Source organism: Sturnus vulgaris, chromosome Z (assembly GCF_052056855.1).
Source record: "Sturnus vulgaris isolate bStuVul1 chromosome Z, bStuVul1.hap1, whole genome shotgun sequence".
In the NCBI taxonomy this organism is placed as follows: domain Eukaryota; kingdom Metazoa; phylum Chordata; class Aves; order Passeriformes; family Sturnidae; genus Sturnus; species Sturnus vulgaris.
The window spans coordinates 57,963,391-57,987,819 of NC_142283.1; the positions used below are offsets into that span (position 1 = coordinate 57,963,391).

The 24,429-nt window shown below is 34.1% G+C and overlaps 1 protein-coding gene across 5 annotated transcripts in view; it reads left to right on the top strand.

Moving 5' to 3' along the window:
- POLK (DNA polymerase kappa) overlaps positions 1–23,987 on the top strand; it is a 33,631-nt gene extending 9,644 nt beyond the window's left edge. For 3 of the 5 annotated variants that reach the window (XM_088156568.1, XM_088156567.1, XM_088156569.1), the window contains 14 exons: positions 1,090–1,261; positions 3,673–3,792; positions 8,203–8,355; positions 8,730–8,861; positions 10,499–10,652; positions 12,435–12,650; positions 14,315–14,439; positions 14,620–14,786; positions 16,715–16,747; positions 18,451–18,547; positions 19,766–19,937; positions 20,734–21,714; positions 22,845–22,896; positions 23,045–23,987. In XM_088156568.1, the coding sequence (XP_088012694.1) occupies positions 1,124–1,261; positions 3,673–3,792; positions 8,203–8,355; positions 8,730–8,861; positions 10,499–10,652; positions 12,435–12,650; positions 14,315–14,439; positions 14,620–14,786; positions 16,715–16,747; positions 18,451–18,547; positions 19,766–19,937; positions 20,734–21,714; positions 22,845–22,896; positions 23,045–23,129 (2,625 nt within the window). In that variant the 5' untranslated portion in view covers positions 1,090–1,123 and the 3' untranslated portion in view covers positions 23,130–23,987. The remainder of the gene's footprint in view (positions 1–1,089; positions 1,262–3,672; positions 3,793–8,202; positions 8,356–8,729; positions 8,862–10,498; positions 10,653–12,434; positions 12,651–14,314; positions 14,440–14,619; positions 14,787–16,714; positions 16,748–18,450; positions 18,548–19,765; positions 19,938–20,733; positions 21,715–22,844; positions 22,897–23,044) is intronic. The other 2 variants (XM_088156571.1, XM_088156570.1) reach the window with 1 other exon arrangement.
- The last annotated feature ends 442 nt before the right edge of the window (positions 23,988–24,429 follow it).

Consider the following 24,429-nt stretch of genomic DNA (forward strand, 5'->3'; position numbering starts at 1 on the left):
GATGGTTTTTTACAGTGAGGGTGGTGGAACACTGGCCCAGAGAAGTGGTGGATTCCCCATTACTGGAAACATCTGATGGCAAGTTGGACAGGGCTCTGAACAATCTGATGTAGTTGAAGATGTCCCTGCTTGTTGCAGGAGACTGGACTTGGTGACCTTCCAACTCAAATTATTCTGTGAGTCTACTTGTTTGAATCTGGCATAAATAAGACCACCAGTTCGTTGTTCCGGAAGGTGAAATTTTCTTTCTTTATTTTTTTGAGATCAGTTTAATAACTAAACAGTTTACTGTATAATTAGAGCCTATTGAGGATTCAGCAATTTACTTTCATGGAGAACAAGGGAAGATGTCAGAAGTTCACATATCAGAAGTATCTGCGTGTATGTGAAATTACCGATGGCTGTAGTTGTGTAGTAAGGGCTGGTAAGTGCCACTACTTAGATACCATGGTTCAACATATTAATGGGAAAAAAAAGTGCATGAATTCTACCCTGAATTAGGGTTTTAATCAAAACTTTTAATTGCAACCATGTTTTTTTAATATATGAGTTTTGACACAAACAAAGGTTCTGAATTTGAGCTAGAAATTAATGAAAGGATTCTACAGCTTATCTCAAGCAGGGATGATGACCAAATGAGCAGTGGTTTTCTTAATTTTAAATATTGCAATTTTTTTTCTTTTCATGGAATAATGAGCAGTATTTTGTATTTAAGGCAGTAATGTTTCATCTGACAGGATAATTTACAGGTACAAATGTCATGTTCTTATATAAGGCCTTTACCAAAGGTTCATTTGTGCTCAATTATTTCTGTAAGGGAGGTTTTAAAGGAAAATGGTTTTAATTTAATTAGAAAATAGAGTCTTACTGTCTCCAAACACTGATAGAGTTACAGGTATTTTGATGTGGTGTGTGCAGTAGGTCAGCCACTTTGCAGGAATACAAGTCTTCATATTTGCAATAAGTATGTTGTTTTCTGAATAAATATAAAATACTTATTCGATAAATGTAGCAAATTATTTCCAAAATCTAATTATTGTTATTGTCCAGTAGGAACATGAATATTTGATTACTTTTTTTTTTCCCCAGGTATTAAGTCAGATACTCGTTTTCAAGAAGTACAATGGACGACATGAAAAAAGTTGCTAACAGCTCTTGCAATGATGGAGTTCTACTTAGAATGGGCCTTAATGATAACAAAGCTGGAATGGAGGGTTTGGATAAGGAGAAAATCAATAAAATCATCATGGAAGCTACTAAGGTTGTTTTGATCACTCTTTTCCTGATGCTTCATTTGTGGTCCAGTATTGTAAGGCCCTCTTCCTCCCTTCCCCAGATTTTATTTCTCACATATGTATATGGATGGCATATTTTTAGAAGAAATTTATATGTGGGGAGGAAGGGGAGGGGCCATAGTTTAGCATACTTTAGAGTATTGTTGGATTCATCCCCAAGGACACGAAGGAGGACAACTGAGCATTTGCTTAAGTGCTCCCTTTTTGTGCAAAGCAGCACGTAAATACTACGTCATTTTCCAGAGATAATTGTGAAGGCTGCAGTTTCCTCTTTTTCTTCCCCTTTCCATTCCTTTTGTCCACCCCATCATTAATCAGCCAAGCAGATTTAGTTCTTTTGGTCATCTTCCTGTAACTGATGAATTTCATGTAATCAAGTTTTTCTAGGATCAAGTTTTTACTGTCTGTCTTTGTGACTGTCTCCTTTAAGTATTCAAGAGAGGTGGGCAGTAGTGTGCAGCTTTGTACTAAAGATCCACAGACACCCTCACAACTCTACAAATCCTTGAAATATTTGTCATCCTAGTAGTTATTGGAGAGTTTCAATAGAACAATATAGGGATAACACTTTATCTGAGAAACTGAGGGTTTTCTTACTTTTCTTTGCACAAGTGTGTATTTTATTTGGTGTCACAATGGCCCAAGATTATGTGCTTTGATGTTTTCCTCATGCATCCTATGTTGACTACTATTGCTCTGTAGTTTCCTTTTTTGCTTGAAGTTTCACATTGATGATACTTTATGTGCTATCAAGCTTGTTATTTATAAGTGTTTCTTCTACATATTTTCTTCTACATGTTTCTTCTACATATTGTGTTCACTCTTTCTTGAAAACAGCACTTTGACAGACATGTCCCAGATAATGATATTTACATAAATTATTTCATTATAGCAATTACTGTTTCATTTCCTGGTATGAAATAGAATGAAATGTAAAATAAGGTTTCAAAACTGACATATAGGCATTTATCTAGTAGAATATATTTTTTTCCAAAAAGTGCATGATTTTACAATTGCCAGATACACATCAATAAATCCAAAAAGAATTATTGATTCTTTTCCTTCAGCTTTTCTGTAATCCCTAAAATGATACCTACAGACACTACCCACAGCTGTATTGCAAGAAGGTTTATGGCATTTTAACTATGAAATACTGCAAGAGATGGAAAAAAATTTAAAACTTACTAATAATCTCAAGTATTGAATTGCTTTCCACACCTACATTTTGGTACTCATTTATTTCAATGAGTCTCAGCAAGTCATATTTGATGGCATAGGGGAGAAAAGATAAAAGGCATATCTGATATTCAAAGAAAACCCACCCTATTTTTTCCTAATTAGATATTTATTATAATGAAACATGACATATTACAGCCCTGCCATCATCTTTTTTGTGATTGTTATAAAAGTGGATATTTTTGCTTTTTATATGAATGCCTGAATCTGGCTTGACTATGGCTGAATTCTTGGTATCAGTGACAGTTTAGTAGTCAGACACTCTGACCTAAAGATGTGTTCGTTTTTGCAGATTTTACCAAGTAGTTAAGCAAAAGCCTTTTATTGCAAATATTCTTTCACTTGTAAGGTAAGACGTGTTGCAAGAAAAATATTTTATTTCCTAGTTTTGAATTTTATCTTTTCTACTTTATTGTATGCCCTCTTTTCTTTGTTATGAGTCAGGAGAGAAAGTCACATGATATATTCCGTACAGGATTATTGTCTTTTTATTACATCCCCATGATTTTTATCTTATTATTACATCTCCTTATAGTCATACCTTTTTTTGAAGGAGCAATTACATACTTGAGAGCAACTTGAGGGCTTTTTTATACCCATTTGATTTTCATCATTCTCTTCCAAGTAGCTTCTGATTCTGCAGTGCCCTTCCGGATTAAATGGCCAACAAAATATTATGAACGTATTTGACTTATAAAATATCATTATATATGTCCACATGTATTAAGCTATGTGGAAGTCTAAAAAATGCTTGAATAAATTTTTATTAGGGTTTTGTACTTCATACCTTGAAGGTGTTGCTAAGAAAGCTTGACTTTTGTCTATTCTTTTAAAATTTTTGTTGTCAAGTGTTAGACTAAATGAAAATACAAAGTTCTCTAAATAACTCCTTAAACTCCTTTGTGTAGGTGAAATATATGTGTGCTATTTGAAGAGAGAGGTGTAAAGAGCCAGTGGTCTTTTTTTGTGTATTTCATATTAAATTCAATGCATTAGAAGCCATCTCAGTGTTTTATGTATTTTTATTTTATTTTTTATGTATTTTATGATTTTTTATTTCTGTATTTAAGGATCCAATGTGGTTGTTTAAAGACAAGGTAAAGATAAAAATATGGTGGTTTTGTATTTTTTTTTCTTTCAGGGTTCTAAATTTTATGAAAATGAACTTAAGAAAGATCAACAAGTTAACCAACGAATTGAAAAAATGATGCAGCTAAAAGAGAAAATTACAGCACAACAGCTGTTGAAAGCACAGCTGCAGGTACTAATCTTCTAAAGACTTTTTGGGGTAAATTCTGGATCATTAACATTTTGGTGTGTTCTAGTTTATTGTATTTAATTCTGCCAATAGGCACTATATTGAACTACCATTTGATGTTAGACATACCAGGAAAAGTGCACAATATTTTGATGGTGTCGTCTTAATATAAACTTGCTAGAAGAATAGTTCTAGAAGAATAAAATTACTTTGAAATGTTCTCTAAATGAGTAGAAGAAAGCAAAATTTGTGTTTTGCCAGGTCTGATGAGTTTAAAGTGATGTCGTTATGATTTATGACGGTTTATTAAACACTTTGCTAATAAGTATCATATCACTATTGGGTTTAGAATTTATGTATATTTGTGTTCAGTGGTCTGCGATGGAATGAGAAAGATAATTCTGGGTATAATTAATGCCTTTTTAAAGCTAATTAATGAAAAATCATCAGGGCTAGCAGTCACAAGAAATGCAAGTTTCCTGAACTAGACAGATAAAGAGGCTATTTTTCTTTTCATATGCTAATAGTAGATAATAGTCTCCAAAGAATTACTGTGTATGAAATGTTAAAAGAATGTTAAATGTTAAAAGAAAGGTTGCACACCAAACGTTACTAGGCACAACAGAATTAAAATTGTTTGTAGGAGCTGAATTCCTTTCCATTTTCATTTGTGCTGTGATTCAGTCTTTGAATGATTACTTGCTAGTTTTCCTTGTCAGGACTGCTATTTTATTCAGTGTGCATAGCAGACTGTGTTCACTGAGAGGGAAATTATTCAATATTTACTGTTTTCCTCAATGTTTAAATTCGTGGACTTGAAGCCAGTCTTCTCTCTCTCTGTCTGATATTCTAAATACTTTGCCCTTTTCCCGTTTCTTACCTGCCAGCTACATCTCCCTAGGCCTCTACCTTTTGCTTTGCAAACGTTGGTCTTGTTTGGTTTTCTTAATAATTGCTATGTATTGTTTAATCAACTCCATTCAGTTATGGATATAGTCAGTTCTTATTATTATCTTCTCTATTGTTCTCAGCTATTGAGTTTTTAACTCTTCTTTTTAGTACTACCTTCTGATAAGAGAACCTGTTCTCCTAAAATTGTAAGTGGCAGGTATTCTGGAATTAGAAAAATATCTGTATATCTACCTCTATGAATACTGCATGTTCTCATCTGCAGATGAAGCCTTATTTATAGGGTGGTTAGAAGCTGAGGTTTGGTTTCCTAAGCTGGCAGTTGATTTAAGTCCTGTAAGGTAAAATCGAACAAAAATGTCTCCACTTACTGGACTTTTGGACAAAATCCTGGTTACAAAGTGGGAACAGTAATATAAATAAAATGTAGAGTCTGCAACATAATATTGTTGTTTTTCCATTAGAGTGTGTGCAACTCCTTGAAATGCAGCAGTAATTAGTAATACATTAAAAAGCATGCAGCTGCTACCAGATTTGGAAACCACTGTACTGATGTTTGCTGGTCTCTTTCATCAATATTTGGTTTATCCTGGATGTTTATTCTGTAAATAATTACTATTGTCTTGCTTTTATTAACTTTTCTGTCTTGCTTTGAAAACTTACATGTTCTACAGTGGGATAAGAAAATAGACGAAGTTACTCTTCAAATTGTCTAAAAGTTTCTATAAGGAAAATTACACTTCTAATTACAAATAGTACTTTTTAATTGTTTGGTGTTGGGGTTTTTTTCCTAGCTTAGAAATACATATATAAAAGTATCTCTATTTTACAGAGCTTAATTGAAAATTTAGAAACCTGTCAGTCTGGCTTACATGTAAAGAATTACTCCACAAATTTTAGGCAGAGGTTTTGTAGGTGCTAAAAATTCTCTGAGTAGATCTGGTTGTGTTTTGCTTTGGCATATTACTTGTATAGTTGCTTTTGCTGAAGAATAATCTTCTTTTATTTCTTTCTAGTTTAATGTAATTTTGCTTCATTCTTTAGATGTGTATGTTAGCTGATCAGTAAGTATGATGTTAGCAATATATTTAGGGAGAAAAAGTAAAGCAGAAGTTTGTTATAAATGTGATCAATTGAAATACAGAAGTTATACTACTAGACCAGCAATTGATAGTATTAATTAAACAATTTTACATTTGAGAGCAACCTGAAAATTATTTGTAAAGTAGAATTTAAAATAGGGATGCTTTTGATGATTAAAGTGTGACATGAATCCTTTTGAATTAGTGATATAATGGAAATAATGTAAGTACCCGACTTTTTTTGTTTCTTTCAATGGCTTCCCCTTGTGCTTTTAATTTGTCTGAACTAGTTTTCTCAGCCTCAGAGAACATACTGTGCTCTTCGGTGTTGAATAGCCTAGTTTAAGGCTCTGGTCTAGCATTTCATCCCTCAAAGCAACTTGGAAAAAACAAAGACTTTGTAAATCATTAATCAGCAATTTAAATGGAACATTCCAAACTCACTTGCCTTCAAGTGTTTTGAGCTCAAAGATGGTTCTTGTGGATAAGGCTTTTATGTTTTTTTTATTAAGCAGTTCTGTTGAGGGAAATAAAAAAGAGAAGAACCATGCAAATTGCATGTAAACATTCCTCTCCAGGACCATAAATGCGTTGTAATCAGTCCAGAGACATTTCTGTGCTGGTACCCTTATGTCACAATAGTGCCTATCCTTGTGTCTGCAAGTGAAGTGAAGCTTTGATTCCTTTTTGCTAATTTTATTTCTTGTTGGTTTATGCCTATCAGGACTTCTTACTATCAGTAGCAGCCTTTTGTTGTGTAGATTGAGGTTGCCATAGTCATCAGTGTGGTTAGGTAATCTTATTTTGATAGTGCATTCTTTCGGGCTTTTTTCCTGTATTTTCTCTTAGTTCTAGGATGATGTGTGATGCTGCTGCCAACGTAGTCATCATAACTCAGTAGGCCTTAAAAGTCCCATGTCAAATATTTCACTTATATTTTTTTGTGACAGCACAGCTCATACCTCATTCATAGGTCAACAGTATTTCAGGAACAAGCACATGATCTGCATGACTTTTGGTGAAAACACAAGCAAATCAAGCACAAAGTACTCCATAGAGCAATCTACCTGCTTGGCCTCTGCCTCAAAACATGATGGAGCTGATGAAGCAGTACTGCTCACAGTCTACTAGTAGACATACATCTTTAACATTTGGAGTGAAACACACTTTGTGTATAGTCTATTCTGTAAATAACGTGCAGGGTTTTTTTGCAGAAATCTAGCCTTGTATGGGTTCCTGTAACAAAAGTTGAGGACTTTTATTGGAAGACTGATAGTAGCTTACTTTGTGGTAATTGAACATTGGTATTTGAGACCTTATTTCTGGCAAGACAAAATAGATTGATGTGCCCTGTGAGCTGCTGGTCTTCTCTTCACCATTCTAGGCTGATTTTTTGGTGTGATAGCTTTATTTAGGAATGTTGGAAATTCTTTAATAGCATGTTTTCATTTTTTTTTTGAAATAACTTGTACTTCTAAAGCTAAGTGCTTTAAGTAGTGTTTCATACTCAAAGGTCTTACAAAGTTTCTGTCTGAATCAGATATGGGGGGGGGTGGTTTGTCATGTTAAGTGGAGTTTTTTGTTTGGTGGGTAGGATTTTCTGCTGGTTTTGGCTGGGATAGTTAATTTTCTTCACAGCAGCTGGCATGGGGCAGTGTTTTGGTTTTCTGCTGAAAGCAGTGTTGATAATGAAGAGATGCTTAGCTATTGCCAAGCAACACTTGCACAGAGCCAAGCTCTTTTCTGCTCTTCTCACCACCCCATCAGTGAGGAAGCTGGGGGTAGACAAGGGCTGGGAGGGGACACAACCAGGACAGTTTACCCCGACTAACCACTGGGATATTCCAGACCATATAGCATCATCCTCAGCCTACAAAGTGGAGCATAGATGAATGAAGGACGGACTTTTGCAGTTATGGCATTTGTCTGCCTAAGTAACTCCTATGTATGATTAAGCTGTTTTTCCTGAAGATGGCTGAACACCACCTGCCCATGGGAAGCAGTGAATTAATTCCTTATTTTGATTTTCTGGCATGCACAATTTTTGCTTTCTGTGATAAATTGTCTTTATTTCAACCCATGAGTTTTCTCACTTTTATTCTTCTGATTCTTCCACTATGAGGGAGTAAGTGGCTGCAGGAGCTTAGTTGCTAGGTGAGGCTAAACCACAACAGCTGTTTTTTTCCATAGGTTTTTGGGGTGGTTTCTTTCTACCAAGTGCTGCAGTAGCATTCTCTCTGAGAGCAAGTTTCCTCCAAAGGCTTTGTTGGGGTTTTTTTGTTAGTGCTGGTTTGGTGGGAATAGGATTCGTGAGGTTTTTTTCTTTAACTATATGCAAGATACATCTGAGTTTTAGGATCATCTATACTGATGCACTTCTGCCAGATTAGTAGTATTTAAATTACTGGTTTATTCTGTTCAGGTGGACAAACTTGTGATGGAACTGGAACAGAACCGTAACCTTAGCAGTACAATTGTACACATTGACATGGATGCCTTCTATGCAGCTGTGGAAATGAGGGACAATCCAGAGCTAAAGGAAAAACCTATAGCAGTGGGATCAATGAGTATGTTGGTAAGGTTGAATGTTAAACGAATACAGAAGTCAATTGCATGAATCTTAAGCCTAATAAGCCATAAAATAATAGCACAAATATAAATAATAGCATAAATATAATGATACTGTTTTATATGAAATATGGAAAATTCAAAACCAACATTTCTTAGACTTGACCATGTAAGCTGGATTTTTCAGTAAAAAGTGTATTAATGAAAACTGAACGCTTGTAAGCAGGCTGAAAGGCAGGAGGAGGGGGAATGAAAATGCATTTAAACTCTTCGTTTTGTCAGTCTTTTCTGTATGGAGCTATATTAGAATTTTATTATGTAATACTAAACTTAAAGAAAAGTTTGATTACTGAACACTAAACTTACTTAATCTCTCTTAAGTCCACCTCAAATTACCATGCTAGGAGATTCGGTGTGCGTGCAGCCATGCCTGGATTTATTGCTAAAAGGCTATGTCCTCATCTAACTATAGTACCACTAAACTTTGAAAAATATGGCAAAGTGAGTAAAGAGGTAAGTCTGAAAGTAGTCTCTAACCAAAAGTGAGTGTACTTATTTTTAGACGATGTCGATAATATCACTTCTAGATTGTATAAAAAGTGATAATTTAAATATTGAATACATCGGTAATGCATCTTTAAACATAAGTCTACCAAATATTGGTGCTTTTGGGCAAGGAGATGAAAAAGCATTGCACTTACCCAATCTGGCAATTCTATTGAAGTTAGTAGTGATGCTGAGAGAAGTTTTGAAAACCTCTTGAGTTTTATTATTCTTAAAAGTTCAAAATCATGAAACATAATCTAATTACTAAGAAGTTGCAAGTACATAGGAAATGTGGAGATTATAGTTTCGTGCAATGCATAATCAGACTTTTGAATACTAATTATGGGAGAGAGAGACAGAGCATTACTGACTTACAAATGCAAATTAATTTTGTTTAAAAGAAGGGATTTGATAGAGCTAAAGAAATAAGGAAAAAAGAAATAATATTTTGCTTTAATGGAAGTAGTTTTACTTAGTTCCAGAGGAAATAGTTATGATACCTAAAAGCCTGTTTAAAAAAAAAGGAAAGAGGTCTTTCATACATTTTAAGTCAAACTGGTACATGACACAAGTGTCCTGACTTTCATAAAATTATGTCAAGCCTTCTTTATTTTTATGAAGCCTCAGTCCCTTCACAAATATAAAGTAAGATTTTAGTTAATTTTTTTCACTTCTAAAAAATAAAAAGGGCATATATAAATACGACATATTTCAGCATGGGTTTGAACTTGGATTTCATGATGCATATTTAACAATGTGTATTTCATTTGTTGTTTGATAGGGTAAAGTATTAAAGTGTTAGAGATTTGACTTGGTCTGGATTTTTAGTTCTGTTTTTCTCTTGGGATTTGGATTGAAAATATTTAAATTTATTTCATTTTGTCTTTTAAAGTTCAGTAGTGAGTCCTATCTTTATTCAGTTTCAGAAAGATGAAATGCAAGTGGACAAATGTTGTAATACCTAAGAACTTGAGTCATACTAGTAGGAAAAAACATGATACAGTCAGATTTTCCTGCAGCTTTAAAAAAAAAAAAAAAAAAGAGGAGAGAAGGTAGAGCTTTTATTTTGATGATTTATTATGATTCTTTTTTGAAAGATGGACTTATTACTAAGGATTTCCCAACAAGGTTTTGCCTGTAGCATTAACCACTGCTCCAAAATATTTTCTATAACTTCAGCTTAATGTAATTTAAAACTTAGGACTTTATTTGCAGGTGTTTTTTTTAACCTTTGCATATGTAATATCTGACACACTTGAGCACAGAAAATGGCATCAGTTTATCCACTTTGCTGAGTTTCCAGGTCCCCAGAGTTTTATTCAGATGGTTACTGTAGTGTCAGTGAACCTAGTGGCTGTTAAGTTCTTACACACTTACCTTAATTGGCGTTTGTTAAATACGCTGTTCAAAATCTGCTTAGTTCTCACTATTAATATCTCACTACTTGTAATTTTACAATATCAAGAAACAATTTGTACTGTCAGTATCTTTAATATTTATTGATCTTCTGGAAGATTCAGAGTACATTTGTTCATGTCCTAATTTGTGACAAGATCTGCTCTTACAGTTACAAGGCTTTAAACTTTCGCTCTGTGTTTATCAAGGTTAGAGAAATACTGGCTGAATATGATCCCAATTTTATGCCTATGGGCCTAGACGAAGCCTACCTGAACATAACGGAGCACTTGGAGAAAAGGCTGAACTGGCCTGAAGATAGGAGAAGGTTCATTTTTAATGCAGAAAGCACTACAGGAATAGGTAAGCGAATTGTAACTGAGACAGAGTGTTTCTTTTAGGAATAATAGCCAGAGCCATTCCTAAGCTGAATTATGGCACTTTAATTTAAGCTTTATTTCCCTTAGTAGGATTTCATTATTACAATAGTACAGAATTTATGATACGAAAGGCACAGAACTTCTAAAAGCAGAATCAGTGCTGTGCAATCTATAAGTAGCAATATAAAGAATTTATAATACAATACGGCATGGACTTGGGTGGAAAGCGCACAGTTTGCTATATCAGTATAACAGTCATAATCTAGACTCAAAAATCATAGAACATGGGTCACTCCCTCAATCCTCAGAGGAAGCAGATGAAGGCAGAGGTGTCCCTGGCCATTGGGATGTCCTAAGTCTCACTGACCACGGGTCCAAGTTCCTCCTCAGGACCCATTCCAGATTTAGAGACACTGCTCTGGGGGCTGCAGACAGACAGACACTGCAGTGGGGCTGCAGACAGACAGACACTCCTGTGGGGCTGCAGACAGTGCTCTCGAAGCTGCAGCTTCCCAGTGTTGCAACAGGGTCATGCACAGCACTGGGCTGGCCGGGTGTTGGGACATGAAGGCGGGCAAGGAGCAAAGTAAACACGGCAGCAGAGAATGGCTGCTTGCCTTGTGACCCCATTACGTGGGGTTGGGAACAGGAGTTGCCAGTCATATGCTTATAAGCTTGAGATAAGCTGATCTGAAAGTGTAGATAGTTAAGTCCTCCCGTATATTTCTCCAGTTTGCTTAGTGTACAAGTTAACTTTCTCTACTGATCACTTGTGACTAAAATGTACACTGCTCATTTTGGACTTGGAGGATTTATTTTCTTTTAATGTGAATAAAATGTTTGAAAAGTGGTGCTAGGTTTTCTAAAGCAAATGGTCTGGTTTAGGTCTACATTACAATTCAGCTTGATAATTTTGGAAATAAGTAGCAGGAGCACTGCAGGATTTTAGTAATATTCAAGATATTACTGGATTTCACTTTGCTCTGAAAGATGGAGTTGGAACCACGTCCACAATTGTATATCCACTTGGGAATAATAGAAGTAGTCATACAAATGGTTGAATGATGCACAAACTGGAATATTTATACTCTCTGCATTCAAAATTTCTAACAGTCATTAAGAGGATAATCAAGTGTATGTTACTACAGAAAAACATTAATAAAATAGAAAGAAACAAACTGGCATAGTCTTAAAAAATCAGTATCACTGATATGTAGTTGTACTTCTTCACACTTGCCTGATACTTTTGTTCCTCTGAAACACAAACAAGTGCTCAGAATGTGAAACTGCAATGGTAATGTTTGTAGAGTCAGACAAAGGGCTGCTGACATTGTTCCACTATGACTACAGTTGAAAATGAGAAGCTCACCAGGCTGATCATTCTAGAATTATATATTCCAGAACCCTAATTTTATTTGGAGAATATTGAAAAAATAATCAGTGGAAGAGAGCATATGGCCTTCAATCTGATATGAAACAAAAATAATGATAAAATCTTGATGGTTTTGCTACAGCTACAGGTCATTAAAACTTTTGCTTCTCTGGAAGTTTTGTCTAACCTCCTGGCTAATTGCTCCAATCTCAGCCAAGCTCAAATCATAGCCAAAATGAAGCAGTTACATCTCTCTAGTCTTCAAACAAGAACAATGCAATTGCTTTCTCTAAACAAAAATAGAAAGAAATAAAACTACTTAGGAACGCTGAAGCCACTGAAGAAGGAAATCAGTCTGTATGGATGTATTAATTGTGTTTCTGTCTAACTTAGATAAAGATGGTGTGAATATGTCTGCCAAATTTAACAAAGGTGAAGTCTCTTCTTCACCAGTACTGTTTGAAGACGACGCATCTCTGATGAATGACAACCTTGAACAAAGAGGTTTACCAGTGGAAAACTCAGTTGTATTTGGAACTTCTGCAGAGGAAGTTGTGAAGGAAATTCGCTTTAGGATTGAGCAGAAAACTCAACTGACTGCTAGTGCAGGTATTCAGACGCATATGAATAATAATTAATCTTTGTATTTCCATATTCTCTTCTACTTTCATCTCAGAGGGCATTAATTAAGAATTTAGCCTTGCCTCAGCCTTCTTTTCTATAAAAAAAAATACTGTCTTTGGAGGTCTGCAACGAATGTGACTTCTAGTTATTTCAAGATACGTCATGATTGTTTTCTTTTTTTAATCATTTAAACAGTTACATCATCTTTTTACTTCTTTCTACTTGAAATAAGAGTAAGCAGTGAAGAAGAATGACCAGTGCACTTGATCTAATCTTAACGTGGGTGGTTATTCTAGTGCATCATGTAAATAATTTTTGTCAGACTGTAGGTCATAGTGAAATCTGTTGCTGATTTCTAAACTGCTTTTCGTTTGAATAGTTGATCTGTGCTGTTACATGTTTCTAACTCACACTGTTCCTTGCTTAGAACAATATCAAAATTCATTAAAATGTTAGTCCTAGAGAAGTAAATATATGGTGAAGTTAATGAAGTCTTTAATAGCTTTTTAATATTTACCAGTCAAGTTCTATGTCTTGACTTCAGACAACCCACATTTAAGTCTCAGCTATTTTGATTGACTAAAACTATATATGTCTCTAGCCACTTAGTTTGGATGCCATCCAAAATGCTTTATGAACCAAGTCAGTGAGGTATCAGGCACTGGTGAGCTTTATGAAGCAGCTGTGCAAGGTCAGGGAAGCATGGAATGTAAACAGAGGCGAAGAAACAGCTAGGAAGAAGCAGGATGAAACCCCCTTCCATGTATGTTATCTCATGAGTGATAGCAGAATAACATTTTAACAGTTTTGTTTACTGAAGTTTTGTCTTCTTAAGGATAAGTTAGTGTGTAGAAAACAGGCATAGCTTTTAAAAGTGCAAACAGGGATCTTAAACCCAAAAATTAAAAACAATTAGAAGGGTAAATGAAAAAATACCGATAATCAATAACAAATAGAGTTATTTCTTCCATCTTGAATGATATGTTGTATCAGCGAGCAAATGAAAATTTAGACCTCTAGGGCTGTAGGACAAAATTATTCTTTCTTTTGTTATAAACAAATTCCAGTGTTAATTTGTAAAAACGCTTACTTTGATATAAAAGAGCCATCCCTCCTCCTAATTCCCTTGATGTCTGTGAAATATTTATAAATTTATAAGTGACTACATTGCAGTGGTAGCCCACAAAATAATAACATTTGTTAAATTTTGTCCAAAAAAGTCTTTTTGCTACAATACAAGGAAGAAAGGTCTTCTTACTGTAAGTTCATTGTAACTACCACTGTAAGCATAATCACCATCGTAAAAATGTTGACTCATGTAACTGATGTTATTTTTAAGGACTTGGTATTTAACCCCTCTTTACTTACTAGTGCTTGTGGTGTTATTCTGACTATCTTAAAATAGGAAGTACACTTTATTTAAGTTATATGTTATCTACTACATGTATTTCTGTTCTTTCATGATGGTCACAAAAATTTTTTTGCAGAATTGTATCAAATCTGATTATTAATAATCATAATTATTGTCTTTATTTTAGTCTTTGCCAAGTGTATAGGCTACTCTTTGGCTTTTAAATATTGGATAGTTGAAATTAAACTTTGTCTTTTTTTTTTTTTTTTTAATTACCATGTGGTTTTTTGTTTTTAAGGAATAGCACCAAATACAATGTTAGCAAAAATGTGCAGTGACCGTAATAAACCTAATGGCCAATACAGAATTGCTCCTGACAGACAAGCAGTGCTAGACTTCCTGAAAGATTTGCCCATTAGAAAGGTAAGAGCTACAATGTCATTTTCTGTCATGTAATGTTTATATGTTTTAGAGGCAAGATTTCTGCTGAAAAGATAAAGAGTTTTCTAGGTAATCTTCCATGTTGTGTTTGATTCAAATTGTTCTTGGTAATGGATTTGTAAATGGAAATTTTCCACTATAACGTTACATTCTCTTTTCTAGGTGCCAGGTATTGGAAAAGTAACAGAGAAGATGTTAAAAGCCCTCGGAATTGTGACTTGCTCAGAACTTTACCACCAGAGGGCGCTGCTTTCTCTTCTTTTCTCAGAAGTCTCTTGGCGTAATTTCTTGGATATTTCCCTTGGTTTGGGCTCAACACATTTGGAAAAGTAAGCCATGGGGTTTTTTTTCCTTCTGTGTTAACATTTTTCTGAATTTTTCCTTGTCTAAGTTACAAACTGAACATATTATTTAATTGGCAAATATTATGGAAATACTCTTGTTTAATAAATTTTTTTAAATGTCTGATGCCTGTTATTGTTATACTTATGTCTAAGATGCAGTAGTCAAACATGAAAAAACAAAGGTTTATACAGCCATGTGTAAATATGAAATCCAAAAAGTCATGTCAGGGAAGTTGTACATAAGTGTATGCAAGATACAATAACATTATAATTATCAAAATAGCTGAACATAACTGAAATGTCCTAATCAGAGTTGTACACTCCCTTTTCTTCAAAACGATACGCATTCGTTGGTGTTTATGATTATTGCATTAAAATGAAAATCACAAAGGTATTTGATCTTCTCTGGTGGTAAATTGTCAGGAAAGTTTCTGTGTCTCTTATCAGGATTATATATTTGTACTATCAACATGTGAATTTGGTGGAATAGAACTGAAGATTATTATATCCTTCTTAATATATGTTCTTTTACGGTTGCCTGTACTTTAATGGCTTTTGGACTCCTTTTTAGAATGGGAGAAGTCAGTCTTAGTAGTGCCTATACCTTTTCAACAACATTTGTCATTGATCTTTAAAGCATGATCTTTAAAAAAAACTCAAAACATAGCATTTTACTGTTTGTGTAACTAAGAGCCTTAATTAAGTATTGAGTGTCTTATTAATTAAGTTCCAGAGTGTCTTATGCACTTCTGAAAGACCTATTATGTATTGTATCTGTAACTTCTCTGACTATACTCTTCTCTTTTTTCCATTTGACTACAAATTTATATATGTAGTTAGCAGTTTGAAGCACAGTAATGTGCACAAATTTTTGTGCTGTTTTTTTCTATTCAGAGTATAAAAAATATTTTTAAAAATATGCAGTAGGACTGACATGGTGAAGGTGATTTGATAAAAGATAAAACACAGTTTTCAAAATATTTTTTCTGTTAATATATAAACAGACCTTGGATAGTCTTTTAATAATTGTGTGCTCTTTCTTCCTATTCAGCCTAGTTAGGTGTTTTACAACCTGCGATATCTCCCAGTACATTTTGAAAAAAAAAGAGCATTTCAAAGGTCAGGGTTTTAATGGTTTTGATGTCTAAGAATTTTTTTTTGCCAGCACCGACTTTATTTCAGTGATTTTAGTGTGGAGAAAGCAAGCACTTAATATATTAACATCTGGGTCTTCAGTAAATAATTCATCTTATAGTTGTTGTGTCTGACTACCTTCTTTTAAGAAAATTTGACAGTACCAAATTTGTTATTTCCAATACTTAAAAACAGAAGAATGACCGAAAATGAAATTGCTCTGAGGGATCTCCTTATATGCAGAAGACTTATTAAAGAATACTCAAGTAACACTAAAAAGAAAGAAAGCAATGAACAAAAAAAGCTTTAACACATCACCTTTAAGCTGAACAACCATTTAAACTGAAAACAAACTATTTCCTCAGATAAAGGAAATATTCAAATATACATATATCTTTTGGGATTCTAATAGCCGTGCATCACTGTTATAGCTGAGGCAGTGTAGGATTTGTAGTTTGTTTTCTTTTTAAATCAGACTCTCTCTGATATAAGAAGTGAGTTTTGAGGGAATTTTTTGTTTGGTTGGTTTTTAAACTTTTTTTTAATGAAGACATCTATGACTGATCTATGTCTTTGCTTAATTTAACTACAGGGTTTTTTTTTAATTGTCCTTTTCGCACTTGCTTAAACTTGACGTACAAGATTTGTAGAAAAAGTTAACATCCAGACTTTATAGAAAAGGCTGCTGTTAGTTTGAGCATGATTGGTTGACTCTGAGTTTATTGAAAAGATAATATTTCTACATCAAGAAAGTATAATTAACTTTTTTCTCTTTAAAGGGATGGAGAAAGAAAAAGTATGAGCACAGAACGGTATGTTTCTTTAATATTGAAAAAATTGCATTAACCATGGGAATCACTAAATACCAAGTAATGTATACTTTTATTAGTCATATAATTTAATTGTATTTTTTTTTTAAAACCCACGTATACAACAAGGTCACTAAGCGAGATTCAGGCTTGCATTATTTTTTTCTTCCTTGGCTCCAGAACTCCATGGAGGTATTTTTGTCAGTTAGTGTGTTCTCTTATTATCCAATTCTGCTAGTGCCTTTAATGCATCAAAGTAATCTTTAAGCCACAAGATAAGATGGAAATATATAAAGGCTTGAATTTTTTTATCTATTGAAGCTTAATGTCAGTGTAGTAGCCTGCAGTCGCATATATTTTCTAATGAAAGTGTAAAGTTCCTTAAGAAGGTAGTTAATTTTTTAAAAATTAGTTCTGCCAGGAAAATCTGTTAAGCCCTGCAATAATTATCCCTATCATGTGTTTTCTTAGAAAAGAGGGCAAGAAAAGATGCTTAGTCTCGTCTTTTTGTGACTTAATAGCTGTGAGCAGCTTAAGTAAGCCAAATGCAATTTTGGTACCATCACAGCTGAAAAATGTATGGCAGACAGATATTTTGGGCATCTTTATAGTACCTTTCTGTGCTGCCTTCTCTCTTCCTTTTTTTCCTCAAAGGGGACAGTTTTAGACCGGAAATGTCTACAGGTTTCTGAGATCATGAAACTAGTTTATATGGGGAAAGAAACAACCCTGAAATAGTATTTTCTCTATCCTGTCCCTTAAAAACCTTGAACTTTTACAACTTCTCAATCACTGCAGTATTGTCTGAACAGCATGAGTTGCTCCTTGAATAGCTGTGTGGGACCCACGGTGAAATCCTCATTCAATTAGTTTGGCAGCATGCAAACATTCTTACTAGAATGTGAATCATAATAGAGGATAACTTTTCAGTACAATCAGGTAAACCTGATTCTAACTTAGAGATGCAAAATCAATTGTAATTTTATTGACCTTAGATTTGTAAAAATACAGGTTGACATGAAACGATGTACCTGAGATCTTTCCAAAGCATGTGCTGTCTATAAGTTTTGCTTTCCATTTCTCTTACAACCTTGACTAGCTGAAGGTTGCTTTTCCTGTGATGTTATTACTGAAAAGCAAATGTACAACAAAAAGATAACACTGTAATTTCCCTCCTAAGACGCTCTAGCAAAGGCAGTTGGCAACATTTTTGGCAGAAAGAGAGCTTTTCCTCCTCTGAGGCTAGACATAATTATCCTAGTTGGCATCTTTTTCTTAGCATCTGCATTATTTAGTTCTGATTCTTGGCTCTGATGTTGACTTCCAGACTTCCTGGCTTTCTTCTGATGTTATACAGTGTATACAAAGGTGATTAAATACAAATAACTTGGCTGGCTCTATGAATTCACTTACTGTTGGTATTCTGTCTTGCAAATACTTAAGCATTAATGACATTAAATCTGAATCATTTTCAAGTAGTGCATGAAAAATGAAAAATTATCTCTTTATTTGAAGGGCCTTTGAAATATTTTGCAAATAAAATATTCCTATTAATAATCATCATTCCTTGAAGTAAGAATTTGAACCTATACAACGTTCTTCTGATCCTAGTATTGTTTAACTGTATAAAAAATACTTTTAGATTGCAGACACTGAATATACTATCGGACTCATACTGAAAAATTTTCATCATATTTTTGTCTTAGAACATTCAGTGAAATAAACACAGCAGAAGACCAGTACAGTTTGTGTCGAGAGCTCTGCAGAGACCTTGCTCAAGACTTACAGAAAGAGGGACTTAAGGTATTTATATTACTCAGGTTACTTGTAAAAGGACGCTTTGCACTCCAACAATTCCATGCAGCTTTAATATAAATGCTTTCAGCAGCATCATACCATGCAATTCATCTTCAGAAGTCTGCATTCTTTAATATCCAAATGTTTAGAATGACTTAGGCAGCATTTTATTGTTGTGTGGAAGGCTATCTAGCAATACATGTGGGATAAAAATCAAATCGAGTTTTGAAACATGAAAAATTAATCGAGTTATTTGGCATGTAAATATTTTATTCTAAAAGCAATGTCTGTAAAGGAATAATAGAGCTGATCATCTATAAGCCATGTTTTGGTCAATCGTGTAATACTAATGTATTTAAAACACTGTTTCTCTCCCATATACATACAGGACCCAGTCAATAGCCAGTTTTGTAGTTTAAGAATTTGACATGTCCCAAACTTGCTGACAAGTTATTCACACCATTCAGTGGTATCGATAGTAGAAACAGTCCCTTTATTCTTCTCCTCCAGCATGTGTTTTTGTCTTGGAAAGAACAGTTCATATTTTCTTTGAAGGTCTTATGGTAAAGCAAGGAATAGCATTTAAGACCTAAAAGAATTGTTGTGAATTTCTTCAGCCATAAAAGATTGTCTCAAGAGGGTCAGGTTGAAAGGGAACAATCAGCTAAGGAGGACAAAGGGATAAGCTTACAAAAGCACCAGAACAAAGAGAGTGCTAGTTATTTACATTTGGATGGACGTGATAAATCACACAAATGGTTTGGGCCATGCTGCCAGAGTGCTGCTGTGCCAAACACTGTGTGTGGCTGTGATAGCAGTAAGCAGGAGGAAGTAAGTTTTCTATGAATCTCTAATGGGGTATCACTTTGGTGTTCTTAAATAGTTAGGATATCTAGCACTGAAAATTTCCAGATGAGGAAATAATTTTTTTTTTAGATAGAAGTCGTGCCTGTAGACAAAGCGTTAACTCAATTGAACATGCACTGGTGGCAGATGGTCTGCTGAGAACGGCAGTCAAATGACACAATTCAGAGAATTCGACTTTGGCAGAAATTTAGGGGCAAGTACAGAATCTTGCAGACAAATTATTGGGAGTGCCCCTTGCTGCGCACAGATAAGCACACAATCTTGATTACGGCTTAAGGGCCCTTATATAGATGCTACATAATAATTGTTTCTGTGCCATATATATTAAGCTTTTTTTAAATTGTATTTTTTTTCTAGGGTAAAACTGTTACGTTGAAGCTTAAGAATGTGAACTTCGAAGTTAAAACAAGAGCTTCAACTGTGCTGTCTTCTGTTGCTACTGAGGAGGAAATATTTACTGTTGCTAAAGATCTGTTAGGAACTGAAATTGATAGTGTTGCTCCTCACCCTCTACGGATAAGACTTATGGGTAAGATAGTTCAAATTCATTCTTCCTTTTCAGAATTAGGAAACCTTAGAGTGTTTTGAAATAACATACCGTACATTAAAGTAAAACTGGTATTAATGCATTTTTCCTTTTTCTATTACTCTGATAGTTTTTGCAAAGTGAAACAGATCTGTGCTGAATGAGGAAGTTTTACTTAGGAAGTTTTACTAATGAGTGCTGAATGGTGACTTAGGAAGTTTTACTAATTGAGGTAGTACCTTTTTTATACAACAACCATCATGACAATAGAATCTTAACTCATTAATTCTGATGCCTTAAAAGAGCCTTTAAATCCGCTTTGCACCACAACAACAGAAATGCTTATAGATCTGAAAGCATAGTGTTCTGTAGGAGATGAGAACATTTCTGGCAACAGTAAACTCTGTGTTTTGATCCTAAGATGTATGTTTCGGGTGCTTATTCTGCTTGAAACATTTAGTGATATACAAAATTTACTTGTCTAAGATGCTAGAAAGTGCTGAAGAAAAATATATTTTAATGGGTAAAGTTCATGGGTAAAACTTTCAGACTGAATTCTATGTAACTGTAGTTATAGCTTCATGTTATAAAGCTATCAGTTAAAACTTCAGGTTACTAAAATTAATAATATGGTTGGGCTAGTGCTTGGGTCCGATAAAATTTTTTTGACATTATGATGCATTTGGAGGTAGTCTACCATCTTTTTAGAGATAAATTGTGCCTTTATTGAGTGAATGTATACTTCAAAAGGTGTTAATTAGGAGTTAGTATCAAGCTTTCATAAAATTGTTATTTTAAGTTTGTTTTCCACCATTAGGTGTACGAGTATCAGGATTTCTAACTGAAGAAGAAAAGAAATACCAACAAAAAAGCATTACAAGTTTCTTAAAATCAGGAAAAGAAATTGGTTCTCTTAGGCTTCAGACAGAGAAGTACAACCAAGAGTATTTCACAAAAACTTCACAAGCACCTTATAGGGGGAGTTTTTTCGATCAAAAACGAGCAGCAAGACAATTAAATAGAGAGAATATTTCTCCAAATGAAAGCAGAGGTAACCAGCTCTTTCATGATGATAAATCATCAGAATATTTTGTGGAAGAAACAAAGAAAGTCACAGATTTACAGAATTCTAATGTTTGTAAGATCTTCACTTGTCCTGTTTGCTTTAAGAAGCAAAGCAGCAATAATTTGGAAGAACTTAATAGACACATTGATGAGTGCCTCAATGGGATGTGTGTTAAAGACACTGTGGAAATACCCAAGAATGACAGTTCAAGAGAAAATGCACCTAACCTTCTTCCACAATTTAAAAATGAGTATGTTGATAAATGTCAAAAAAATAAAACAGATCGATTAGCAGGAACAGACCACTCTGCAAGTGTATCTGACAGCTCTTCTAACAATAGCACAGAAAAAATTGGTCAGATAATACCTCATAAATCTTCCAGAGAACGACAGCCTAGCAATCTCAGTGACATTGCTAGAAATGTGTGTATGAAACAGTGCTTCTTCCCCAAAAGAATACCACAAGACAAGGAAGACAATTTTGGCAAGACTGAACATACCGAAGGAACTAGTTCATCCTGTTTCTTTGAAGCCAAAGAAGACAATATTCTTGTTTGTCCAGTTTGTAATTCAGAACAGAAAACCACCAATCTTGTGTCATTTAACAGACATGTAGATGTCTGCTTAAATAAAGGCCTTATCCAGGAGCTGACAGAAAAAGAGGATTTTTCTACTAAGACTTATAATAGGGAAAACTCAAACAGTTTTCTTTCTGGTAAGTATATGCATTAGTATATATTTGATTATTCAAATTGTCTGCATTTGCAATTAAGATACTTTAGCAATGGTGTACTTTGAACTTTTTGGGACTTTGAATTTTTTTCTCAACAGGCTCATTTAAGTAAGGCCTATATAGGAGTGAAATTTTTTATTTAAAAAATATCAAACTGATTTTCATGACAAACTAAATTTATGAATGTGATGTTAGTTTGTCAGTGCCCTCCCATTTGCCACAAACGTGACATAGGAATTACTGCTCATTTCTGGAAATTGTATGTTAGTTACAGCCAACCATATTCAGAAAGTTGTTTGTAAGGCCACTGGGATTAAAGTGAAGATAAATGAAAATGTCTTCAACCTGGATTGTTTCAGATTCAGTTAACAGAAAAACTCCATTATGTCATGTGCTGGCAAAAATAGGGAGATGAGAACTAGAGCTTAAAGGAAGAAACTTCCAAGTCTGTTTTATAGTTAATAAAATATATCACATAACTGCACCTGTAAAATGCCACAGCAGTATCATTCATGTTTTCTGAAGTAGTTTCTCTTTTTGACAAAAAGTTTATGTTCAACCAGATTAGAGTGCATATGCAGGTAGTGAAATATACACCTAAAGTAGTCCCTAATCTATTTTGGGAACTTTATAAAAGGAAATTAAAATGCTAGTGTGTTAGAATTTTCAGAATATGATTAAGACTCACAATAACAGCATTTTACAAGAAAATTTTCAAAGTGATACTGCTATTACATGTGCAAACAGGCTTTAATTTAAATTAAAGACTTACTTTAGGTGAAGTTTCTTTTCTGGCCCCTGCAGAGTAAAAAACATTAAAAATGAAATTTTCAGCTACCACCTTGAAAATCAATTACATTATGCTGAAATATTTCTGAAAACTGTTACAAGGTTCAAAGTAATCACTTAAAATTCAATAACCTAAAGGCTTTTTGATTTTCTCTTTTAAAAATGGTAATATTAACTACAGTATTCAAGCTGCAGATAATAAAATGTTATCTGGTTCTTGAGAAAGATAAAATTTTTGAAAACGTTTTTCCATATATCTAACTTCTGAAGCGTTGTTTCATTATTGAAGTAATTAATTTTGGTTGTCTTCAATTACTTTTAAGGAGGTTTAAGCAAAGGACTGCAGCGCACAAATCCATCACAAGGAGTGAAAAGGTAAGTGTTTTCTGGAAGTTTGAGTACACAACTTGTTTTAAAATAATGAAGTCTAGAAAAACATTCAGTGTTATAAAACTTGTGTTGGTATGCATTGTGTGTATTAACCCCTTACTGTTTTGTTTTTTTCCCCTTTGTTTAACCTTAGGTCTGGACTAACAGCTTCACAGTCACTATCTAAAAAGGCCAAGTCAAGCAATTCCAAACAGACAATTGAAATGTTTTTTAAATGACTGTGTACCAACGTGTTCTATATGAAGCATTTCATACAGTTTTATAACTGCAAGTTGATTTAGCATTGGCAGTCGGCTGGGTTCAGGTGCCTGTCATTTTGGAACCATTATATATCTGTTTAACAAGAACATGATATCTGAGATAGAAGGAGAAGTAAAATGAAGGTTTTTTTCTTTTCTTTCCTTTGGAGAATAATACTTTTTTTTACACTTGTTTCCAAGAATCAGAATTTCCTAGCACTTTGATTTAGCTCCCTAGAACACAGGAATCATTAGTTAGGGTGCCTCACTGTACTTGCTGAACTTGTATCCTTCTCACACCTGAACTTCTCTGTTGATTTTATTGTAAAAGTAAAATTATGAGATTAACTGTGTGATAACAAAGAAGAGTTGAGTTGCTTGATTTCAGCTAACAAACGCCTATTTTTGTAGTCAGCACAAAAATATATTAGTCTTGCAGTTAGACAGGATAAGTACAAGAACTTGGAGCCCTGTCAAGCTTTCATTGTTGTTACTGAAAATTACTTCAGTAAGAGTTGATCGACCACATCTGAAGGACTCGTGGTGAGATACACAACGACTTCACTTATTTAAAAATATGTTTAAAGATCTGTTAAGAGAAGGATTCCTCCAGGCAAATGCTGTTTGATCTTTGGCCTTTCCAAAGAGACTGAAAATTTCTTTACAGTTTGGAGTTGTTACCAATGAGTAGCACTAAAATTACTCTAAATAAAGGTTTCATGGTGCAATAATAATTAATTATGTGCAAAGCAAAGATAATGAATCTTCTTATTGTTAAGCTACCTTTCTATTTAAAACTATTTTGTATTTCTGAATAAAGTGTATTCTGTAAGTGCATATATGGAAAGAGGAAGTTAAATGCAATTATTTAAAATGCTCTGTTTAGATTTTTTTCTGATCGCACCAAATTGTTTAAAGATATTTTATTATAATTAAATATTTATCAGACCAATAATTTATTAAAACAGCATATTTCTTAGAAGTTATACAAACGGTGCCAAGCTCTGTATGAAATATAAGTTGCTTTTTAACTGCAAAGTCTTTTAAAGAAGTGGCTGTTGTAGCAGCATCTATTTTGTTGTTCGACTGTATTGGGATTTGCTTGCTTTCTAAACAAAAGAATGTATACATGGTATGACTTAGATGCCCAAGATCAGTTCAGAATATGCTCTCCTGTTTCCAGAATTGCTGAAATGATTACACCATTTCTACCTGCTTATCTGTTTGTTTGTCAGATGCTGCTGTATCCACAGCTCTCTCATTTGAATTCCTGTCGGTA